Source organism: Anolis sagrei, chromosome 5, assembly GCF_037176765.1.
Source record: "Anolis sagrei isolate rAnoSag1 chromosome 5, rAnoSag1.mat, whole genome shotgun sequence".
Taxonomy (NCBI): domain Eukaryota; kingdom Metazoa; phylum Chordata; class Lepidosauria; order Squamata; family Dactyloidae; genus Anolis; species Anolis sagrei.
Window position 1 is genome coordinate 44,213,104 of NC_090025.1, and position 25,411 is coordinate 44,238,514.

General features: G+C 38.1%; 1 protein-coding gene across 1 annotated transcript in view; it reads right to left on the bottom strand.

Annotated features, from left to right (window-relative positions):
* Positions 1-22,526: 22,526 nt before the first annotated feature.
* SLC7A11 (solute carrier family 7 member 11) overlaps positions 22,527-25,411 on the bottom strand; it is a 72,486-nt gene continuing 69,601 nt past the window's right edge. The window contains exon 12 of the mRNA XM_060778934.2: positions 22,527-25,002. Within this exon, the coding sequence (XP_060634917.2) occupies positions 24,935-25,002 (68 nt within the window). The 3' untranslated portion in view covers positions 22,527-24,934. The remainder of the gene's footprint in view (positions 25,003-25,411) is intronic.

The following is a 25,411-nucleotide window of genomic DNA, read 5'->3' on the forward strand; positions in this document are numbered from 1 at the left end:
AACCCACAAATTTTGTATTTTTTTCTGTTTGTTTGCTTTGTTCTGTTAGAAATGTAATATAATTTGACTGGTCGTCCTGACACGACAAATAAATAAATAAATAAATAAATAGGTATAATTTTGCTAACATCCATTGAAAGTTAAGGAAAACATTTACAGATATGATGCAATTTCATATCGCTGTATATTGCATATTGTTTGTTGCACAACAGCATCATTCCACATTGCATAACTAAAGACAGCACAGTGCAACCAAGGAATAACTCAGGGAGTGTAACATTACACTATATTTTATTGATACAAGAGCTATATTTTCCATGTTCTGGACATCATAGACTTTTCAACCAGTTTACCCAGGCTCTCCTTATCTTAATGTAGTTCCGAAGATCATTTTTCTGATTTTTGCTCTTCGTGGTGCTTTTGTTTTATCTTTTGTATTCTGTGGCCAACCTCCTTGTTACCTTTAGGAGACATGGTGCAGTGTTAAAATCAGTAGGGACTACTTAGCAAGTAACAGAACTGAAAGGCAGCTGTTGTGCTGTACCTGTGCCATGTTCCATCTTTCTCCTCACTTATGCTGCTACAGAACAAACAGCACATCTCTCCCATCAACCTACCACTGGGGAGTTATGAGACAGTCTGATCAGCCTCCTGTTATTTCCCTTTTACCGAATGATATTTTATGTTGTTATTGTTTTTCTTTCAAAGAAGCCACATTCGAGGTGGGGGGACAACAGCATAATGGTCTGTGGAAACATGCATGGGAAACATAAAAGCATGTCTGTGAAACAATAGTGGGGAATGTATAGCCCATTGGAGTAGAGAATGTGTGGCATTCAGCAACATCTAAAAGGATACATGTCCTCTGTGTCTGATATAAGTCATCATTTTCACAGATCTTCAGTCAGTGGATGACATGGCATTAAAAAAGACATGATGTTATACTTTAGGATCATATGAAATGCAGGACATTTACACTATAAATGCATCTCTACTCAGAAGTAAGTTCTACTCTGTCCAATGGGACGAAATCCAATACCTATTGCAACATTTATCACTTCAACTTTGGGTTCAGTGGTGAGATCTTCAGAGCAAACTATGTAGTTATCCTCAGACGTGTGTACCTTGAGATCATTGAAATGTACTCACTGTTCAATCTCCACAGACTTGCAGCCTGAAAGAAGGAAGGTCTTGATAAGGCTTAGCAATCTGAACAGTGCAAGAAAACTTTTTAAAATGTTGAATGGACTTTCCCTTTGACACTTATACTGCTTGTGTCTCCACATTTCATGGAACCAATTATAATTCAGCCATCTTACTTTCAAATCAAGAAAATTAGAAAATGTATTTTTTTTTCCAAATGGTTTGAAGCATTTGATATTTATATATTTAAAGGCACATTTCTGATTTTCAGTACACAACCTACTAGTTGAAATCCTCAAATTGAATCATCCTCATGTGACATTCATATAACAGTGAGATTTAAACCTTAGGGGAAATGGTCGATTCTAAAAGTACAGGTCTGAAGAACACATCAGAGAGAACATGTCATTAGAAAATGAGACAGAGAGATAAGCCATTTGGCAGAACTGTAAGAGAGGTGATCTCTTACCAGAACGTCTAATAAAAAAGGGAAAAATCAATTGAAACAGGTATACTCGCCACATATTCCCAATATAGGAAGAAATTATAGATTTAAAGCTACTATCTCTGTCAACTTGCACTCTGTGAGAAAGGTACAATTTTCAGACACGGTGGCCTTCATGCTTCACTCTTCTCATTATTCCTTGAAGCAATGTACTTGGTACAGCAAGGCAATATGCCTTCATCACAGTGTTTAACCCTGAGAGCTCATCCTCTGCCTGTAACAAACTGACATACGAGTTCACACCATGACAAGTTTCATTGGAAATTTAGCACATGCAATCAATTCTTAGGCAAGGGGTGAGGGGTGAGAAATAGCTTCTGGTAAAGGATAATGTGGCAACAGAAAACTACATTTGATGCAAAAGATTATATGTGGTTAGAATCCCGTGTGTGTGTTTAAACTTCAAAGAAATGTTAAGGCTCTGTTAACATTCACAAAAATCTCCTGGGGTTGTGAGACACAGAATACAGAAATCTACAGTTGTTTTATAAATACTTTGTTGAGATCCTGAATTAGGACACATCTCTGGGGCAGAGCTACAAACTTATCTGGGTGTAACCCTCCAATCCACCTTTTCCATACACCCATGTACATGTCAATAAAGAGATACATCTAGTTAATGTAATCATTGCAACCTCCTTGAGGGTGATGTTAGTATTATGTGTCCAGCTTAATAAAAATAACTGGATATCTCATATGGTCATAGAGTCATAGAATCATACAACTGGAAGGGGTCTCATAGGTCATTAGTCCATCTTCTGCTTAATCCAGGATCTCCCATTAAGGTATCCTCAGCAGGTAGCTGTCCAATCTCTTTTTAAAGATGTCCAGAAACCATATCTATTGGGCAGTGGTTCCTAACCTTTGCTCTTTCAAGTGTTTGGGACTTCAACTCCCAGAACTTACCAGCTGTTAAGGATTGTAGGAGCTAAAGCTCAAAACACCTGGAGGACCAAAGGTTGGGAACCACTGCTCTAGGGAATGTGCCAAATAAGTTCCTTCTAATGTTCAGTCAAGAACTAATGTCAGATCATTAGGTGTGGTCCTACCCACTGGGGCAGCAGAACACAGGCCTGTCCCCTACTCTCTGTGGCAGCTGTTGGGATGCTTAAAGAATGGAATCATGTTGCCCCTCAATCTTTTCATCGCCAAGATGAACATACCCAATTCATTCATCCTTTCCTCATCTGTCTTGTTCATCATACCTTGTCATCCTTATTGCCCTTCTGTGAACCTTCTCTAACTTTTTATATCCATAAAAATCACCCAAATAAAAATACACAATACAATACATAACAAATTAATTATTCATCTAACAAGATAGGGAAGGAAATAAAATAAATGCCATTTGTACATTAACAATGAAGAAGATTCAGGAGCAGCAAGATCAGAGTGAATACTTTCAAATTTAGTATTAAAGAAAGTTGCAAAATTATTAGCAGAGAATGATGGAGGGGGAGGGGAGGGCTTTAAAAGAGAACATAAAGAGTACTGTGCGTGATGAATGGATTTAATGACTTGTATGTTTGGGATCTGGCTAGGGCCTATTAAGGCCAATGCTCATGCTAACAGGGGCTGGTGGAGTGTGAGTTTCACAATGCTGGAAGAAATGCCAACACTTTATGTGCAGTTTAGGAATGAAAGGGAAAAAAAGTGCTGACCTACCTTCAGGACTGCTTCCTCAATTAAGTAACCCAAGACAGAGTAGTTAGGGAGAATCTCTCCACTGTCTTTCTACATCATGGTTGATTGGGAGCCTGAGCCAAATCTTACCACAGCCATGAATTTTCAAGGAGGACATGGTTAAAGACAAACCATTATTATTAACATCAGGGTCAAAATAAATGGTTAGGAATAATAAAAGTTGGAGCCCACTGCACTGTAAAACAAACTATTGAGTGAAGTCATTTCCAGGATAATAGCTGACCCAACATTCATTATATGTAATGGGATCCATGCTTTCCTCTACAGATCACGTAAATTCACTCTGAGATGTGGGACCTTTCCATACCCCATTCCATAAGCCCTCTTTCTCAAAAATTATTCTCATTGGGTTTACTTGGACTTGCTACCAGATGAATAGATGAAGGATGACTACCTTACACACTATTTTTTGTCAATGATTTAAAGTCGGTTTCTCAAAATCTTATAATCAATAAACACATATAAACATGTCACAAAATGTTTTAAACACACAATGGAATGCCATAGACTAAAATAAAATGTGAGAATATTGTAAAAACCCTTTCCACACTTGCTGAGAAATCTTTCCTCAGCCTGTAAATTATTCACAGTTTACTGGAGAACTTGTATTAATTTAAATAGTATGATGCATAAGCAATTAATGTTCTGAACTCCCACTAACAATCAAAAGGACAATGCAACATGACAATACAACCCCTGTTTTTAAAACCGGCATTAACCTTGACCCATGGGTATTACCACCTGCTACTTAAAATTTATGGCGACAAAATGAAAAGTAACCCTTATGCTGAATCAGCAAGAGCTCTTGCAGTGTGGGCAGAAGAGTGCTTTGCTATTTCTGAAGGAAGAGCATGTCATCTAAATTAATATAGTCGAATTGCCTCATAAGTCATCTCTACAGCTTCACTGTGCTGTACTAGGGAGAAGACCAGAGTTCAATGCAGTGCTCATTTTGCAGATGTAGTACCTATTCATCTAGCTTGGATCTTCGTATCATTTCAAGCAGTCGAACTATAATGAGAGTCAGATTAAGAACCCTGCTTGAAGAACACCCTAGCCAGGCCATTAAACCAGCTATGAAACTGGAGCAAAGCCATTGATGAAACCTACTTAATTCAGGTAGCACCTCAGGCCACAGAGAACCATGACAAACAAGGCATAACCAGCTTTGCTAGGGAGACTCTACTGAATTCTGTGCTTTTTATTAAAAGAAACATGTGAGACATTTTCTTTGTAAACCTCAAGTGGCAACCTTATTTGCAATAAGAAGATATGTATGTCCTGATCTTTACAGTCAGTTTTACAGGAAAAAAGAGCATTTCCTTTAAAACTCCTTTTTATGTAGAATCAAAAACACATTAGTCAAGCAGATGTGTTTTAGCATTAAGGGTCCAGGTTTCTGTATAAAAGATTATTATGGAAGCGTTGTCTTTCCTGGGAAGTCTATGGCAATGACCCAATTAGAGAGAAGGGAGCAATGGAATCAATCTGTTAAATGAGTGCTTTCTCTCCTCCATTATATTCTTTTAGAAGAGCATCATGGAATGGATGACTATTGACTAACTATGGACCCTTCCATATAACTTCCATGCAGCCATATAACCCTGAATATCAAGGCAGAAAATCCCACAATATCTGCTTTGAACTGGGCTATCTGAGTCCACACTGCCATACATTCCAGTTGAAAGCAATAATAGGATCTAGAAAGGTGCAAATCAGTTTTCTTGACCTAAATTTTCAAAGGACTGGGTGAAGGGATACGGATGCTTCAGATATTTACAGTGTCCAATTAGAGTTGATGTTTGAAATAAATCTTGCCAAGAAACCCTGTGATAGATTCGCCTAATGGTCACCATAAGTTGGAAATGACTTGAAGGCACACAACAACTAATAAGCTGATATAATCATACTAGGAGCTGACAGAAAATTTTCTGGGATAAACAAAATGTATGTGGAGCCAGAAGGAGGAGGAGGGCACACAGGAACAAAATATGTCTTTCTGGTCTTTTTTTTTTTTTTATCAGACTGGATATGCCTTCAGGATGCTAAACTAGCCCAGAACTACTTTGCTTTTGGTAGAAGTGAATAAGAAGGTTGAAATAAAAGTTGTTGAAAGATTTGTAAGAGTACATCTAAGACAGGTTAGAATAGGAGAATAAATGATACAGAGACTTTGTGTCATGGAAATGCTAATTCCTCATTTGCAAAATGGGGAAAAGACAAATTAAAATAGCAATAAATGTCTTGGAATGTCTTTGCCATGAGTGGGGGAGAGGCTTTGTATGTGTGTTGAAAGATGTAGTCAAAGTGCAGAGAATATTTTGTTGAGAATTGCAAGGAATATTTTATAAACAAAGGTCCATTTTCCTACAATTTTCCATTCTCCCCATATAGGGCGACTTTTGGAAACCTGTAGTTACATGCAAAAAGTTTCTTTGCGTGAATGTAGGAAGGTGTGTTACACATTGACATTTCAAAAGTACTGCCGTTTCTACTACCTGTCAGTATGAAGCCAGCCCTCCAAAGTTTGAAACCTGCCGTTCCAGACTATATCATCATTGCAGTGCTGTGATTCTACTTTCACTGCTATAATGGCATCCTATGGGATTCTGCTGTTTGTAATTTGGGAATGCACCAAAATTTACTGACCAGATGTTCAAAATACCCATCTCTAACTGCAAATCCCAGGGTGCTGCAATCCTATAGTGTGGAAGAGCTGCAAGTATTTTGCAGAGTTTCAGGCACAATGAAGACCCTTGCAAAATGAACAAACAACCAAAGTGAAAGGCAGCTTTTCTCCCCAACACATCCACTGTAATTGCTAAAATGGGGAAAAGACAAATAAAAATACTATTTATCTTAGAGAACGCATCTCTAAGAATCTCTGGATCCTCCCGTGCAACTCTACAGTCTACTTTTGTTATTTTTGTTAGACGTTGACCATAGAATCATGTTGGTGGTCCAACAGAAGTTTAATTTGTTTGTGGTGTAACGATATATAAAGTTGGGTAGGTATAGGTACAAATATTTGGAAGAAATATTTCTACCACTGCAAACTAGAAGCCTGTGTTTTAAAAACAAAGGAAACAAGCAACATGAAAATATGTGTGTTTAACATCCAAATTAAAATGATATTATGACAGTAAACCCTCAGAACCATTCTTAAGATTTCAGACATTATTAGCTTGCAAACATGGATATACTGAAGAGCAGGGGAGAAAAATGAAGAAATATCACTAGGTTTCCTGACCCATATCAGGTGAACATGAATTGTTGTTTAGAAAACCTATTAAGTGTGGCACATAGTTATTTATAGCAAAACCAGCTCAAGCAGAGTTGCAGTAATCAATTCCTACAATAACAGACTCATAAATCAAAACAACAGCAATGTCGTGATACCAATCAAGGGTGTGTTTGGTTAACGAAGAGAATGATGCTTTTACAAAACAGGATATTAATGTAAAATCCATAACCTAGCTTACCTCTCAGAACACTGTTACTGGATATATTTTGCTGATCTCCTTATAATTCACCCTCCTATCCAAAAAAGAAAAAAGAAAAGAAAGAGGTTTTATGGGCTGTAGGCCATGTTCTAGAAGCATTCTCTCCTGACATTTCACCTGCATCTATGGCAGGCATCCTCAGAGGTTGAGAGGTTGAGACCATGAAAGCCTTTGACAATACAAACGTGAAAGAATTAAACTTAGCTATATCTGGATACCAAGCCATGTGAAAAACAATTAGAGTAATTGAGCATGTTCAGCCTAGAAAATAACAGGTGATATGACAGCAATCTTCAAGTATCTGAATGGCTATTGCATTATTTATAAAGAAAGCTTATTTTTTTGCTGCTCCACAGGGAAGTACAAGGAAGGTGATTCTGAAGAAACGTTATGAAGGACTCCCTAATAGTAAGAACTTTGGCAGTTGAAAGGTCTACCTCAAAAAAGTGATGGATTCACCTTCATTAGAAAAGAAGTTTGATGTAATATGTTGGCAACTTCTTCTTGTATCATCTAGGTTTAGATTAGATGACCTTTGGAGTCCATCAAATTCTTCCGTTCTAAGATTTTATTATTTTCACACTGATTCTCATTTCTGAAAACATTAATTTAGTAATTTTGTCTCTTGCTTTCTGAAAGGAATGATTTGCAGACACAGTTTTGACAGCAATCATGCAATATCAATTGCCATCCTGATGTTTTACAGTTCAGTTCTCACAATTCGTAGCCAGCATGATAATTGGGAGTTTGTGGGAATAATTGATTATGGGAGTTGGAATCCAAAATATATTGAAAATCAAATATGACCCCTTCCTGCTCTATATCATGGAATCCAGCCAGTAGTGTGAATCAGAAACATGTCATTACTGTTTGCCACAACCATGAAAATTGTTTGATTATCTGGTTCACTTTTGCTTTAGCATTAGGATATAAAAGATATTATTTTGAAACTGGAAATATTTTTTATTATAATATAGCAAAATTGATGCAATATACATGTAAATAAGTGATGTTACAACGGACAAATCTGATTGAAATGAGCACAGTTGAAAAATGAGATTGAACTGTATTAAGAGGCAAATTTAACTATATATAACTACCAGACCATAAATTAGTTGATGTTCCTATGTATAATATTCCTATGTATAATGTATTATATATATATATAATGTTCCTATATATGTATGTATAATGTTGATGTATAAGGTCCAAAACCCTGCTTTAATGTGGCCATCAAATAACGGAACAGATACTGTGATTGTGATCAAGGATATGGACTTGTATGTGAATGTGGAATTGTTTGGTTTTAATTGTAATTGTGTATTGATACATGTATGTTCGGCATCAAATTACTGCCTGTTGTAAGGCCGCCTTGAATCCCTTTGGGCTTTGAAAGGTGGGATGCAAATATAGTAATGTATTTATTTATTTATTTACAGTACTTACATTCTGCCCTTCTGACCCCCAAGGGGACTAGGTGGATCACAGAATCCATATATGACAAACATTCAATGCCAATTATACAATGACAAGACAGACAACAGATAGAGGTATATATAGGCTTTTTCTCTTTGTTCGCCATCTTTGGAGGCTGTGCACAGTTCTGTCCACAGGGAGGTGCTGTCACTCCTTCTCCTTGCCGAAGAGCTTTCTTTTTTGTAAACTTACCTCCAAAACACCGTGCCTAAAATACCCCCCTGCTTAATATGGGTCCTATTCATCTACTCACATTGCTGTTTTCGATCCACTAGGTGGGCAGAGAGCTGGGCTGAAGGTCAGGAACTCACCCTGACCCGGCTTCGAATATAAATGATAATATAAGCATGCAGGTTAAGCATAGGTGAATATTCATGTCTTAAACCAGACCTACACAACATATGTCCTGCAGGCCACATATGCCCCCCTATAGAATTCCATGCAGCCCACGACAGCTGCCAAGCCACTGCCCCACAAGGCTATGAAAGGTCACTCAATGGACTGGGGAGGAGCTCTTCCTGTACTCTCCCTTTTTCCCCAAGACTCCTGAGAGGGCGACAAGGTGCCCCCATTCACCACCTATCTTCTTCCCCAGCCTCACTCTCTATTTCTCGGTCTCCAAGAGATGGGAGCTGAGAAAAGGAACTGCCCTTGAAATAAAAGTGCGGGAGAAAATGTGCCTCCAAGGGAGTGAAAAGAAGAGGAGGAGAGACATTTTACTCTCCAAAAAGGTTGAAAGGAACCAACTACTTGGTGCCAGACACATCAATGGAGAGGGAGAAAGTGCAGGGCTTGAGGGGTTATGTGAGGAGATCATAATAGGATCTGGTTGGGCAGTGCTCCCTATTAAGGTAAGTCTCTGCCTTTCACACAGTTTTAGTCCTATCCATTTTCCTTCTCCGGTTGTGATGTTTGAGAAGCTGGGAGCTCACATACACCAATTCATATCACATCAAATCTGGCTAGTGCTTAAGTGACAAAGACAGGGAGCCTTTTGTTATTGGGAGATGATGGGCACTGCGAATTCCTTCTTTTCAAAATCTCCCTAGCATTCTAAAGCAGCATTTGCAAATGTGTGCACCCACACACATGTACACACATTCCTTCTATGAGCCTGCACAATCTCTTTGATTATCCGGGGAGGCCCTCCTCTCACTCCCACCTCCTTCACAGGCGTAGCTTCTCCGTGGTGGCCCCCTGACTTTGGAACTTGCTACCCAGTGGGATTAGGCAAGCTCCTACCCTGACAGGCTTTAAGAAAGGCCTAAAAACCTGGCTCTTCCAGCATGCCTTTGACAAATGACCACAAATTCCCATACCATATCTGTTCTGGTATAGATCAGCCCTTTTCTTCTCCCTTAGTGAAGGTTTAACCCCATTGGTTGCCCCTCTAAGTCTTCCCTTAGACACATTGTTCCATTTATCCATCTTACCCAGAGTTTTATAAATTTTACCCTTTGCATTTGGCCAGCCCACTGTGTTTTAATTCCTTTACCATTCTATTTTGCCTTTGTTTTATTGTTTATTTGGCTATTGTATGCATGACACTTTGATGTTATTATTTGGTGTTTGTATTTCATTTTTCTTGATTGTAATTCTTGGGCTTGGCCTCATGTTAGCCACCCTGAGTCCCCTCGGGGAGATGGTGACGAAGTATAAATATATTATTATTATTATTATTATTATTATTATTATTATTATTATTATTAAAGACTGCACATAAGTAGAGAAATGGGATGGACTGAAAGGGACTTTTAAATGAATATATGCAAAATTGGTAGAGAAGAAAATAGGCTACTTAACATCTATCTATTCCCACCTATGTAAACTCTGGTGAATTTTGCATGTGAAAAGTAAAGGTAATACAAACCTTTTCAGTCACTGAAAAATATTTAATAGCTTCTATTAAATGCAAACACTCAGAACACACTTGTATAACAAACAGTCTGTAAGCAGTATTACATCCTGGACAGCTATCTTGGTCTATTAGGAAACATTCAAAACTTACAGATGATGGATATGCTTATCAGGACTAATTAATCCCACATAAGGGCCTCTTATTTTGTCTTAAAACAAATGCAATCTGCAAATATCTGCATTTTACATAGGCTCATCCCTGGTCTCTCTTGCAACTTAGCATGCACCCTGATTAATAGTTTTGATGAATTCAAAAGCTTGCTAACTTCTCTGTGACCTTTTCATTAGTGTTGCAGATCAAGTTTCACCTAAGAGTTTATGAATTCAAGCTCTGCTAATTTGACCACTGGGTAAAATATCAGACTTCAGCGATGGCATCTCAAAAACCACAGAATATGTTTAGAAGAAAATTCATTGATATTAGACTTTTAAAATGCGAGAATGAGATGGTGCAGTCCTCCATCGGGATTGCTATTATTCAGAACCAGTAGAGAGTAGCCTTCAATCTAGAATTAGCATTCATGGTGTTGTTTGTTGTACATTTTCTTCCCCACAAAACTGTCTTCTCTCCTCCACCACTGCCACCCACACACATATATTATTAGAGAAATAAGTTTATAATACATCCGAGGATTTTGTTTTATTTTTGAATGTTGCCACTTTTGCTATGAAAATGTCCGTATAATCTAGAAAAAGAGACACTTTAATGCTAAAACATACTTCTTCATCCCTAATAACATCTTCCTTTTCCCTGAAGAAATTCTTTTTATTGATCTAGAATTTTGAAAGCTTATTATTCATAAAAAGAAGTCTAGCAGTTTGTTGTGAAGGGCTAAAGGCCTCGCATTTAGATGGTCATTTAGCACATATTTTACAAGGATACAATCTACCTTCCTCCAATGCTTACACAGAGATATTTTTTTGTACAGTAGATACTTTATTTTTCGTATTTATTGTATCAGGAATGAATAAAGGGTACAGTTGTAATGTATTTAAAAACACAAAGTTTAAAAAACTCGGCATTATACTAAATGTCCTTTTACCAGTAGCTGGCCACTTGGAGTGCCTCTGGTGTTGCTATAAGAAGGTCCTCCATTGTACATGTGGCACGGCTCAGGTTGCATTGTAATAGCTTGTCTGTAGTTTGCTCTTCTCCACAATCACATGTCATAGACTCCACTTTGTGGTCCCATTTCTTAAGGTTGGCTCTGCATTTTGTGGTGCCAGAATACAGTCTGTTTAGCACCTTCCAAGTCAACCAGTCTTCTGTATGCCGAGGGGGAGCCTCATTCGGTATAAGCAATGGCTAGAGGTTTCGCGTTTTAGCCTGCCACTTTTGGACTATCGCTTGCTGAAGTGTTCCTACAAGTATCTCTGTAGATCTTAGAAAACTATTTCTTAATGTAAGGCATTGGCGTCCTGGCTGATATCTGAACAGAGGATGGGTCAGAGATACCACTGCCTGGGTCCTTTCATTATTGGCTGCTACTTCCTGGCAGATGTCAGGTGGTGCAATACCAGTTAAACAGTATAATTTCTCCAGCTGTGTGGGGCACTGTGACAATGTGGCATGTTTCATTAAGAGCCATATCCACTGTTTTAGTACAGTGAAATTTGTTCCACATTGGCATGCGTACTCAGCAGCGGAGTAGCAAAGCACAAGGGCAGATATATTCACTGTATCTGGTTGTAATCCCCATGTTGTGCCAGTCAGCTTTTGTTTAATATTGTTTCTAGTACCCACTTTTTGCTTGATATTCAAGCAGTGCTTCTTGTAGGTCAGAGTATGGCCCAGGGTAACTGAGAGAACCCTCCCTGCAGGATTGGAGCACATTTGGGCATCCCCTGGGCAACAACTTTGTAGACGGCTGATTCCCTCACACCAGAAGCAACCAGAAGCAACTTGCAACATGCAAACAAACAGTAGATACTAATCCGATGACAATCAGACCAAACCAATAGAACATTCCTTCCAGTAAAATAGTATTAGCATACCTTCCATCTTCTCACAGATAAAAACCAGGATGCATGTGACCGAGACACATTAGAATGTGCTGAAGACATCAAACATTATAAATGAGGAAGAACAAACAAATGAGGACCAACCCCCTCAGTTTGATTTTACCTGAGACTACTAGGAAAAGCAAAACTCCACCCCATATTCTCAGTTCCCTCCACTGACTAAATAGCATTGAAACTACTTCTGCACTACTTTTGAAGAAAGCTAGGTGAATGGGGCAAAGCAGAAGGAGGAGCAAGAAACTGATCATTCAGTACTGATCATTCTGAAATAGTTTGAAAAGTGCTGGGATTGTTTCTGCCATATCAGGATTGTTGGAGGGTTTGCTGTAGCTAATAGCAGTTTCCAATTCAAACAGGAGCAATTTTAATCAGGGCCACTAGAGAGGAGGAAAGTGTTAAAGATCCTGTTTGCCAACTACAAGATTTCTAAAGGTCTAGAGAAACCCACAACTTCCACACGCTTCTGTCTGGAAAATAAATCCCACCAGTGTGTTGGATACCATTGCCAAAACCTATTAGTGAGTTTAATATTGCAAAAATGGCCATGTCAATCTTTCCATCCCTCCTCTGTGTCTACCTGTTCTATCACCTTCACCTGACCTTCTCTGGCAGCTAGGAGAAAACAAATGGTTTTAGATAAATAATAAATGAATAACACATTGATATATGACAGTTGGGAAGACTTATTTGTGCATCTGGCATTTATTTCTCCAATTAAATGTACTTCATTCATTTCAGTGTTCACTCATTACATGATGATGAAGGTGCATCCTCTGATTATCAGTTGAATTTTCAGCATGAAATTAAAGTTCCATAAAATTAATGATAACGAAAGTGCTGATAATCCAGTTCTACACAGCTTTCTGGTAGAGCTCTTAACAGAGGTCTGTAGCAGTTTTCTGAAAAACTAAGAAAAGGAAAAGATTAATCTGCAGTCTTGTTTTGGCTTCCTGCAACATTTCGTTAAGATCTCCACTGTGTACATAAGTATTTAAATTTTAAGAGAGATGTAATGTATATGGATATAATGCATTGCCTAGCATTCTCATATTCCTGAACCTAGAAACTCAGGTTTTGATGGTGACCAGGAGGTTATTTTCACAGTTAAAGTTAGTGCAACACCTGTGCCCATTCATGGAGATGCCTGTTCTGTCCACAGTGATGTATCCCTTTTGGATTACTATAATGTGCTCTACATGGGTATGCCTTTGAACAGTGCCCAGAAACTTCAATTGGCCCCCAAAAGCTAGGTCTACATTATCTGTCTGGTCTGAATATAGAGTGAACATATAATTCCCTTGATCCAGCAGCTCCCCTGGCCTCCAATCTGTTTTCTAGGCACAATTCAAAATGCTGGTTGTGACCTACAAACCCCTTATGGCTTGGTACAGAAGAACATTAGAACTGTATATCTCAATTACATACTTCCTTAAGCAATCCCTCGTACCCTGAGGATGATGATCCTCCAAGTCTAGTGTTGGCAGTAGGTTCATAGGTGGCTTTGGAGCCCTATTCCTGATCCGCATGTTCTCCCGCAGTGAGGACATCAGTTTCCAGGTGGAAGGCAGCCCCAGTCAGGGTTGGCTTGATGCACCTTCCTCTTGGCACATTTCTCCCTTTTGTTCTTCGAATACTGGTTACAGCTGACCTCCAGTTAGAATGCTCATGGGCCAGGGCTTCCCAGTTCTCAGTGTTCATACCACAGTTTTTAAGGTTGGCTTTGAGCCCATCTTTAAATAACTTTTCCTGTCCACCAAGTATGAGGAAGAGAACCTTCTCAGTAGCTTCTCTGAATTTGGACTCTTTCCCAAGAGATGCTAGGATAACTCACACTTTGTTCTCCTTCTGCTGTTCCAAAGTATTTTGGAAATTGACTGCAATGGGGTTTTAAATAGTATTATTTCCTGCCTTTTATAGACTCTTTAATTTATGTTCATTCCACATATTATTATTTTTAATTATTTGTTTATATTTCTATGTTTTTGTTCTGGTTTTAATATTTTTCAAGCCACAGCTGAGTGTGGCTATAATCCAGGGAATTACTGCATAAGTTATACTCTACAATTCATTCATGCTTACTATCACTCTTTACACTATACAGCTACCCCCATCCCCAACCTTTTGAACAGCAACTCCATGCCTCTACCACACCTTCCTTCTCTATGTTTTAAAACATGCTTTGAATGCAGTATATATTAAGGATTGTGACATAAGGGACTTTGGGCTCATGCATCTCTTTGAGCTCCATGAGCCCAAAGTCACATCTGGAAACTGTCCATATTGTGAGAGATTATTTGATCCACTGGCTGCTGATAAGTTTCCAGGCTAAATTCAAAGTGCAGGTTATTACTTATAACACCCTAAACTGTTAGGGTCCTGTTTACTTTCATGACCGTATTTCCCTCTATGAACCAGCGCAAGTTATAAGAACTGCCAGGGAGGCTCTTCTCACATTCCCACCTCCTTTGCAAGCATGGTAGTTAGGGACAAGAGAGAGGGCCTTCTTGGTGATGGCCCCCGGCTCTGGCATTCTCTCCCCAGGGAGATTAGATTATCCCCCGCCTTGTCCACTTTCCAGGAAGATCTGTAGACTTGGATGTTCCAATGTCCCTTCGAAGAATAGTTCAGTACTGATCAAGTTGTGCCTAGACCTCTTCTTTTAGTAAGATCTCCAGCACTTTATTCCCAGCCCCCGGCCAAACAGCCTGTGTTTGCACTAGTCCTTGTCCTGCCTTTTAGCCCCAAATCTACACATGCCCAATTTTCATGACTATTGGTTGTTTGTTGCTTGGTTTATGTTTTATGAAGTTTTATATTTATTGCTTTTATAATATATGTGTGTGTTATATGTGTTTAATCGTGTACTTTGTAATCTTGTTTATATTGGGCTTGGTCCCTATGTAAGTCACCCCAAGTCCCTTTGGGGAGATGGAGGCAAGATATAAGTTGTTGTTGTTGTTGTTGTTGTTGTTGTTGTTGTTGTCTACCACTCTACCTCTATCTTTTTCTATCACAACTATGCAATTCCTTTCACCTTTGATATATATCTTTATGTATATTTATTTATTACAGTCAATGACCAGCACCAAAAATGAACAAAAGTTGGAATAGGAACATATACATTTAGGTATTAAGAAATACTGTCAACAGCAAAGTTAAAACCCAGTATTGAATATGATATCTTCATGGATTGATCCTTTTCACATAGAAATTGTTCAGTCATCTTGATATGGTTCTGCTGCACTAAATATATCTCCTTTGAGTGCTGTCTTCAAACATTGATAACAATCAAGAAATAACCCAAATGCTCAGAAGAAGAAAACATCCAATACTATAACTCTTTTCCAATTGCTCTGTGAGGAAGGTAAAAAAAATATCTGTGGGATGTTTAAAGTATTTAATTCTGGTGCAGGCATGAATCTCTGCAATCAAATGGCAATACAATAAAACCTAATTGCTTCTTTATTGCACAGTTATATGCATGAGAATGGGCCCTGTCAGGGTCAGAAAGGGGGCTTTATCCATCTGTTGATCCAGAGAATGATACTATTCAATTCTTTGATTAGAAATTGCACTTGAACATGGGAATTTCATTATAATCTATATATTTACTGTAGAATAATTTCATTTTTTTGTTCACAGTGTCTTTAAAACCTTGTTTGTTGATTAGAAGAAATTTCTTACATGTTCTTATTTAAACTGGGGTTCAAAGGGAGAAAAGAGCTAAAACAGTTTCCTCTTGTGTAATTATGATGAGAAGTTTCCAATAGCAAGTAATACAAGGTGCTTGGTGCATTGGGTTAAAGTGCTGAGCTGCTGAACTTGCAGACCGAAAGGTCGCAGATTCAAATTGGGGGAGCGGCATGAGCTCCCGCTGTTAGCTCCAGCTTTTGCCTACCTAGCAGTTTGAAAATGTGCAAATGTGAATAGATTAATGGATACCACTCCGGCAGGAAGGTAACGACACTTTATGCAGTCATGCTGGCCACATGACTATGGAGGTGTCTACAGATAACACTGGCTTTCTGGCTTAGAAATGGAGATGAGCAACAACCCCCCAAGTCGGACACAACTGGACTTAATGTCAGGGAAAACCTTTACCTTTACCTATCTTACACATTGCAGAAATGAACACTTTGTTGGTCAGTTAAGTAATATGTAGTTTGTAGTGCTACATAGGAAATTAATCTATCAGTATCACTTTGCATACTTTAGGGAGCAAGATGTCTTAATGTTTTATGAATTCTTGTCTTCTGCTACCTAGCGTTGCCACGTGAATATTTCGTGAGATCTAAACTCTGAATCAGACACTCAGCTTTCCACATTCCTTATCATGGACTAAGCTAGCTAGGGCTGCTGGGACTTGTAGGCATGTAACATCTGGAAAGCTGCATTCCTGACATATAGATTGATATTACCACATATGCCAGGCAGTTGTAACCTAGTATCAAAGATGGCGCCTCACCCACATTAGCTAAAACTGCACAGTCTTGGATATGAAAACTTACACCAGTATCTACAGCTAAGCATACACATAAATGAACAAGATCTTAACATGTGGGTGCAGGGAAAAGGAAATTGAGGCAGAATCAAACTGATAATTCCATGGCCAACACTTCTCATCAGTAAATCATACAGGTTCCATGCTCTGAACGCATATCTTTTATTTATTTCTTTATTAGTTTAAAACATTTCTATACCATCCTTCATCCTACTGGGAATTCAGAGTGGTGTACAATCAATTATATTACAAAACAATAAAGCAACATAATAAAACAATAAAGCACAGAAAATCTTTGACAAAAGAATAAAACTGCAAATAAAATGCTTTATAAGAAAGAAAAGGTTCACCGCAAATTAAAACCTCTGGGTGAACATTTTTGCTTGATGCCAGAAACATAGGTAGGTAGGTACCATTCAAGACTCTTTAAGAAGGACATGCCACAGAAGGGGCACAAATGACCAGAAACTCCCTTTTCTTTGTTAAATAATGTAAGGATGAAAGCCAGAGGAAGAAAATCTTCACAAAAAACCTTATGACACTTGGATGCTGATATAGGAAATTGAGATCTTTGAGAGATCTGGCTTGTCAGTGGTTATACGAGTTCCATAATACAGATTTAACCAGACTCAACAATCATCAACCATACTCAACAACCAATAGACACAGAGGTGGGATAACAGAACAATGCTGTGAATTCACAAGTTTTCTACCACATACAGTAAGACGTAGCATATTTGTGGTCAACATGAGTGACATCTGGGTAATCTGGGTAGAACCAGATTGGAAGGATGTTGATTTGATCTATCAATCAATATGTAGCACTAATCTCTACCTTTTATTCTTCGGTGGCATGTGCCATTTATTGAACTGTGCTACCCAGTTGCTTCTGGTGTGAGAGAATTGGTCATCTGCCAGGACATTGCCCAGGGGACACCTGGATGTTTTACCATCCTGTGGGAGGCTTCTCTCGTGCCCCTGCATGAGAAGCTGGACCTGACAGACAGGAGCTTACTGCATTCCCTGGATTCGAACTAACAACCTTTCAGTCAACAGTCCTGCCAGCACAAGGGTTTAACCCATTGCGCCACTGGGGGTCCACAGTTAGAAATCCTCTGTACCAATGATTCCCAAACTCTAGTATTCCAAGTCTTTTGGACTTCCGCATTTAGCAGTCTCAGTTGTCTTGGCCATTGGCCTGGAATTCTGAGAGCTAAAGCCCCAAAATACCTGGAAGATTACAGTTTGGAAGACACTATTCTGTGCTAGGAGGCACTAGAAACACACAGAATGCAACTGATAATGAAATGGTTTGAAAGGGGCAATAAAATGGTTGCTGAGAGTTCATAACATGAATTTTTAAATAGCAGAAACATTGTTAATGAGATGCAGATGTATAAAGTTCACTATTTCTAACATATTGCTCTTGCCTTCAATAATAATATGCCATGTTAATAAGCTGATTAATGTTGGCTTACAATATGGCCTATTAACATTATGTCCAAAAAATGTAAGCATTCTCCTTATAGCACCTTGTCCAGTTACAGGTAAGATCGTTTTTAAAATATGAGTGTATTTCAATACTGTAAGATGGATACTGTTTTAAAAATCATTCTGGTTTGATTGTGGATTTTCCAAGATTGATTTTCTTTAAAAAATTAAAAGGTTTTTTTCCAAAAAAAAAAAAAAAACACCACTTGGTGTTGAGCTTGCTGGTCATATGAAACATGTAGACCATTGATTTTATTTCATAATTAGGTAAGCAAACCTTTCCAAAGTTCACTTTCCACTGTATAATTTCAACACATGACAGTCGGTCAATAATATGATGACCAAGAGCAGATAGTTTACTAACTGATAAAATTCTCTTCCCTGCCTCATTCTCTTAAGCTCCTCTTAATGTGATGGAAATCCAGTAATGGTGAAATATAAACAAACACTATAGAATTGCAAAAAACTAAGTTTTCCATTCCTGATATTAGGGGATTTCAGACTCAACCAGAGCAGAGTCATTGCAATCAATAAAAAAAATGTTGGTGTTGAGAAATATGTTCCATTTCAATAAATTGGCTGCCTTTGTTTGGATTAATACTGAAGTTTAACCCATTCTATTCAAAGTATAATTGATAGGATGCTTACAGTTGGCCCTGCATATCTACATATTATGAACCCACTTATTCAATCATTCACAGTTTGAAAACATTTCTTTTTAAAATTCCCAAAACCATTTTTTTTCCTAATTTATATAAGTGGCACCATTTTACTTACTTACTTCTTACTTACTTAGGCGATCCCTCGTTGGACGAGTAAGATGGTCTTCCATTATGGATTTCCCTGTGGGTCCGTATGTGGCTGTGGAGCCCTATTCTTGCTCTGCATCTTCTTCCGCAGTGAGGGCGTTGGTTTCCAGGTGGAAGGCGGTCCCGGTCGGGGTTGGCTTGACGCGCCTTCCTCCTGGCACGTTTCACTCTTTCACCCTCCACTCGTGCCTCCTCAAATTCTGCAGCACTGCTGGTCACAGCTGTCCTCCAGCTGGAGCGCACCATTTTACTACACCAATGTCTATAGTGCAATTTGAGAATTTTGATATCAACAGAGGGGAAGGGTGATGGAACCAAATTCCAATGGATTCCAAGGACTCACTATCATAGAAAGCCAGACCAGATATTTCCAGAATATGTAAATAATATGCTTTAGATTGGGAATTCAAATGCTAAAAACTAGTTCAAGTCTCAATTTTTAAAAAACAAAAACAAAAAAACATTCTGTCAAAATCACTGGAATTTGCTTCAAAATCCCCTGAATCAAAATGTAAACTGACCTGTTGCTTATTTAAAATACACAAACTTGCCTATGTTTCAATAGCAGTCCTGTGAACTAACTGAGGAGCATGGTTCATTGAACTCAATGAGGCTAACAATATAGGTGTACATCACAAAAGTCAATTAATCATATATATACTCTTGCCGTACATGTACAGCACCACACCAGAACTATATGATCTTGAACAGGATATGTCTTTTGCAAGGATGTTCTGTCCTATGCTAAAGTGGGAAAAGTGCAACACTCCAGATGTGCCAGGACCAAAATCCATTCGAACTAGACAGCTGATACAATTGTGAAGAATGCTGGAAGTTGTAACCTAATCGCATCTGAAAGGCTGCATTTTTCTCACACCTTACCTATGCAAAAAAAGTTAGTTTAATTTGCAGCAATTTAACATACACTTGTCATCATTTTACCAATTCTCATACCATTACACATGAGTAAAGACAAGCATAATATATTGTGTTGCTTACTGTTCGTGACACATAATTTTACATGGCTGAATCAGCAATAGCAAAAGTAGTGACAGCATGAGCTTATTTTAACTGTGCTTAGGACCAACACTACACAATGTGTAAGGCAGCTGCAAATCAATAGATACAGTAGGTGATAAATAGAGATTGATAGAACTTGCAGCATTTGTTTCTCCCATCCCCATTCATGTAAGCATTTCTAGCAGATTGGGCTCTAAGGTCTTGTTGATACAAACAGTAGATACCTCTTCCTGTAGTTCTGCATGAATGTATTTAATTAAGTCTGCACTCACATATATAGCTTTTAACTAGAGATGGACAGCAGAACTATGGGTCTGTCAAAGCTGTTGTAATGTAGAAACAATTTTAAGCAGAGGAATTGCAGGGAGAGAAGGGTATTACCGCCTGACAAGCATTGCCCACACTCAAATCTCTCCCAGGCAGATCTCTGAGATTAACAAGAAGCTCGGCTGAAATAAAAGGAAGATTTGGGGGGGGGGGGGGCAAAAGGGAAGTTTTTTTGTACACAATGCGTAGAAAATAATGTTTTATCCCATGTGGAGACTACATTACGGCTACAGCACAATCCCTAATCTAAAACCTGAGTTGTGTTCACTTCACACCATGTTAGAGCCCTTTGAATTCATCTCTCTGGTACACTGTCCAACAATAACCATTGGTTTTACATAAATCTTTGTTTACTCTCTTTTGGACTTGTTGTCGTAGTTATATCAGATTGTGGGTATCTCATTAATATAGGTTTATATTATTATCATGATGGTAAATATTCATGCCATGGAATAATTAATTAGAATAATAAGTCTCCCATGTGTTTTTCTAAAAGTCGTACTATTACTTTACAAATTTATTCACGGCATACAGAATGTGAAACTGGCACAATTAATGAGGGAGGCAATTTCTCTAAGGGCCCAGTGCCTGCAAGGGGGGCACTAATCTTACTAAAAAGTGATGTCTGAAACATTTTTAAATGTTATGCTTCCAAATGCAAAACAATACAAAAAAAGCATAAAGTAAAACCAAGAAACTTCAGAAAACAAGAAAGAGAAACTTATCACCATGTTGCCAACATTATGAAACATCAGTTGGGATCACTGCCCATTTTAATACTTCGATACTTAGATAAATAGACATACAGGAAGGAAAGTGTTATCAAAGGTATTGTTGAAGTCAACAAAGGAATTTCCCAGGCAGTAACAAGCCACACCTAAAAACTGTCAGGCCATCAAATGCTAATCAAGGTGCCCAATTGAAACATTCAAAACATTCAACCCTAGCTCCAACAGACAAGAGTTCTTCCTCCCACCCTGAACCTTCCACAGATATATATGTAAACCCGATTTTCCTAGTTTCCAACAAACCTCACAACCTCTGAGGATGCTTGCCACATATGCAGGCAAAACGTCAGGAGAGGATGCTTCTAGAACATGGCCATACATCCCAAAAAAACCTACAGCAACCCAGGAAGGAAGGTGTTTGCTTTCTTGAAACTAAAGAAACACATTAAATGGGGAAAATGCCACCTGAAGCACTCAGACATCACTATAAAGCAGAATTCTTGATACGTATTATGCATGCTGCCTTTCTCATTCACTCTTGCTACACACAGGATCAGTTAAATAAACCATTAAGATTCCATTCACAAATAGTCATAACATCTGGAGCAGGCATAAAGCCATGAAATAACTGGTGGCTTTGTTGGTTCCTTTCTCTAGCTTGTCAGGGGAGAAACCAGACAAGAGTATTAGGTTTAGTAAACCATAAATGGATATCTATGCGTTGTTTAGATGCATCAAGAGTGATCAAGTAGCATGTACTAGCACACTGCTTGTAAACAATAAACTTGGATTCCTAAGGAAGCTTGGCTTAGTATAGCATGCAAGCCCAGCCAAGGAAATTCCAAGGAAACTGGAATGAACAGCTTTCTTTTATTCGCAGATCTATCTCCAAACTGTGCTGGTTGGAGAAGGAACTTCGCAAAGAGTATCCTTTTCCATATCCATGCATCCCAATGATGTAAGTATGATCTGTTTTAGGAATGATGATGGCACAAATTTATGACTAGGCAAGATACAAAATTGTAAGGATCAGCAAGTCAAAGTAGCATCTGACTCTCAGCTTTTTTTCTTGTCATGAGGTAGCTACTGAAATAGCAAACTTTATCATATAACAGAGTTAAAAATGCCCTCTGCTTCACACAAACTATCATTTGCCACATAATAATGGCTACTTTCTTTAAAGGTATTTTTTAAAATGTAATATGTAAAACAGAAATATTATATGATACAGGAGAAATTATGGGGACATCTTTTCTTTAGTTGATATAAATAATTTCCTAAAGCAAAACACAAGAGTGCTTCTAAAGCTATAAGAACAGATGCTTATAGCCACCTAATGATTTTTCTTCTTCTTTTTTTTCTTTCTTTTGTTTTTGGCGGGGGAGGGGGGGCTTTTTTCCTTAGGAAAAACAGAATCCCACATCCTAGCACAAATTACTTTTTAAAAGCATACAATTCAAAAGCAATTTACCATGGGGCAATGGCACTTTCAAAGCCACAATAGAAACATACAGTTAATTTGGTGGTTCTTTACATTCTAGTTACAAATTTCAAAAGAACCAACTTTTTAAATTGCCATTCTAAGGATTGGAAAACACTCTGTCTCCATAATGAATGCAGATTCCATAGTAATTTGCTATTAAGATACATTACCACACTTTTAAAAAATCATACTAAGAAAATTAAGATCCCCTATGGTCCAAATCCTACAGGTTTCTACATTTTACGCAATACAGTAATAAAAACCTTGGTGTAGTGCTAGTGACATGAAGTTTGCTCTTAACATGAACTATCTCAGACTGTGGCGCTCATACAGCCTGAATCAATTAAACATAACCACCATACTGTAATCTGGTACAACTGGAAGATCATGGAGATAAACCTAATCTGAAAATGGATATATTGCCTTCAGTTTCAGGGGTACCATGCATCCTCTGTATACCAACTGCTGAAGAATATTGCACTCATTCTACATTCTGGTTTTCCATAATCACTTAGCTGGTTATAATGCAAAAAATAACATTAGACTAGCCAGGTAATTGATCTGACCATCACAGCTCTTCTTATGGTTTTATAACTGCTGTTTTGAAACAATGCAAACCTCGTGTTTAGGCTACAACATGAAGCAGGGCACAAAAGCATGGGAGCAAGGTTTAAAAATATAAATTATTTCAGTCATCAAAATAATATCACCAAACATTCAAGATTTCCAGATTTTTTAAAATTTGTATCAGGAGCGACTTGAGAAATTACAAGTCGCTCTGGTGTGAGAGAATTGGCCGTCTACAAGGACGTTGCCCAGAGGACATCCAAATATTTTGCCATCTTGTGGGAGGCTTCTCTCATGTTCCCGCATGAGAAGCTGGAGCTGACAGACAGGAGTTCACCCTGCTCCCCAGATGGGAACTGCTGACCTTTTGATCAGCAGTCCTGCTGGCACAAGAGTTTAATCCATTGCACCACTAGGGGCTCCATAATTTCCAGATGATTTCCAGATGATTTGCTGATACAAAACAAAAATACTGCATAACTCTTCTGATGTTTTTCTTCTTTGTAGAGTTTTTTTGTGGGAAGAAAAACACAGCACCTCTATGAAAACAGTCGAAGGTTACAGGGAAGATAAGGGTGGGGTGAATTGCTACATTTGACAGCCTCAATAAAAGTAGTTTTTTAATACCTTCTAAGCCTCATTGCATGAAGACACACACCTCAAGGATTCACCAAACTGCAAAGCTTACAGACCATTTCAGAGAAATAAATTGCACACAAAACAATGCACATATTTTTAAATACGAATGGCTAAAATGGAATGCAAATATGCTTTAGCAGTGGGGAAAATGCATACATCAGAAAAAATGTGTAAAATGAAGAAAAAGCAAGGCAGGTTAGATTTGGAAGAATGTGACTAGGGGTGTTTCACATCCCTAGTTACAGGTGGAAGACAATACCTGCCTTCCCACTCCACAATAGCTAAAGCTATATGAATGAGGCAGGGTAAGCTACAAGCATATATAAAAGCACCCTATCAGCACAGTCCAGTACACCTGATACAATGTATGATATTATATCCATATTGCTTTATAACAGAGATGGTACAATGGCACACATTTTTTCAAGTTATATCACATAGGATGCTGCTATAGGTATGTCAGCATTGGTCACAAAGAGCTCTCTGTGCATCTATTGCTACGTTCACCTAAAATATCAGAATGCCCATTCATACATTCAACAGTTGGGGAGCTAAATGAAGTGTAGACATTTTTGTGCCAAAGTGTTCTCAATGAAACAGAAAAGAGTGATAATGAAAAAGGAAGGAGTAGTTTTGTAATGGTATTACATTTTTACTCCTGCCTTCCTTCAGACCCAATAAACAAATGCACACATCACCCACCTTATACTTCTAGTTATCTTGAACATTTTTAAAACAAATGTTCTTTTACAATATAATAAAATTGTCAAAATGGAAGACTAGATCCCTTATATGACATAATATTGTAAATATCACATTGACTCTGGCCTCATAAAAGGAAAAGGTACACTTTGTTCCACAAAGATTTTATAGCTTCTCCATTCAAGACCATTGCCTATATCTAGAGTATCAAATAACCACATATAAAAAAACTTTTGACACCATAAAACAGTTCCATATATAGTTCTTATCAAGTATCTGTTTAAAACCGATGCTCATTATTTTCCATGTTTTCCAGAAAAGTTGAGAGAGCATTTTTCTTAGATGATGAAGAATCTGGATGTTTGCCGAACACTGTTTTTTTTCCATCAGTAAAATATCATGTTCTTGAATTCTCTTCTGTTGGAACAACTTCCAAAATTATTTGCAAAGTTGATGTTATTCGGTCTGTAAAAAGCAAAAATGCAGACTTTTTTCCAACTTTGTATTAAAAGTCACTAATAATTTTTAAAACATTACATTGGCTTACTTTAATTTTTAATAGTGCAATCCTACAAATATCATTTCCAAGGTCCTACTTTTTTCATGTCAGGAGTGACTTGAGAAACTGCAAGTCACTTCTGGTGTAAGAGAACTAGCTATCCCCAAGGACGTTGCCCAGAGGATGCCCAATAGGACTGCATCTTAGGGCTTTTGCTTTGAATTGATTTTTTTCCACTCCAGGAGCAGCAGTTCTAGGTCAAAACAACAATTTTAAAGCTTTTGTGTTTGTGAGCATCTTTGGGAAGCCAGGGATAGACAAAGAAGTTCCCAACACCTCACGTGATACACATTTACTCCATCACTGTATTAGAAG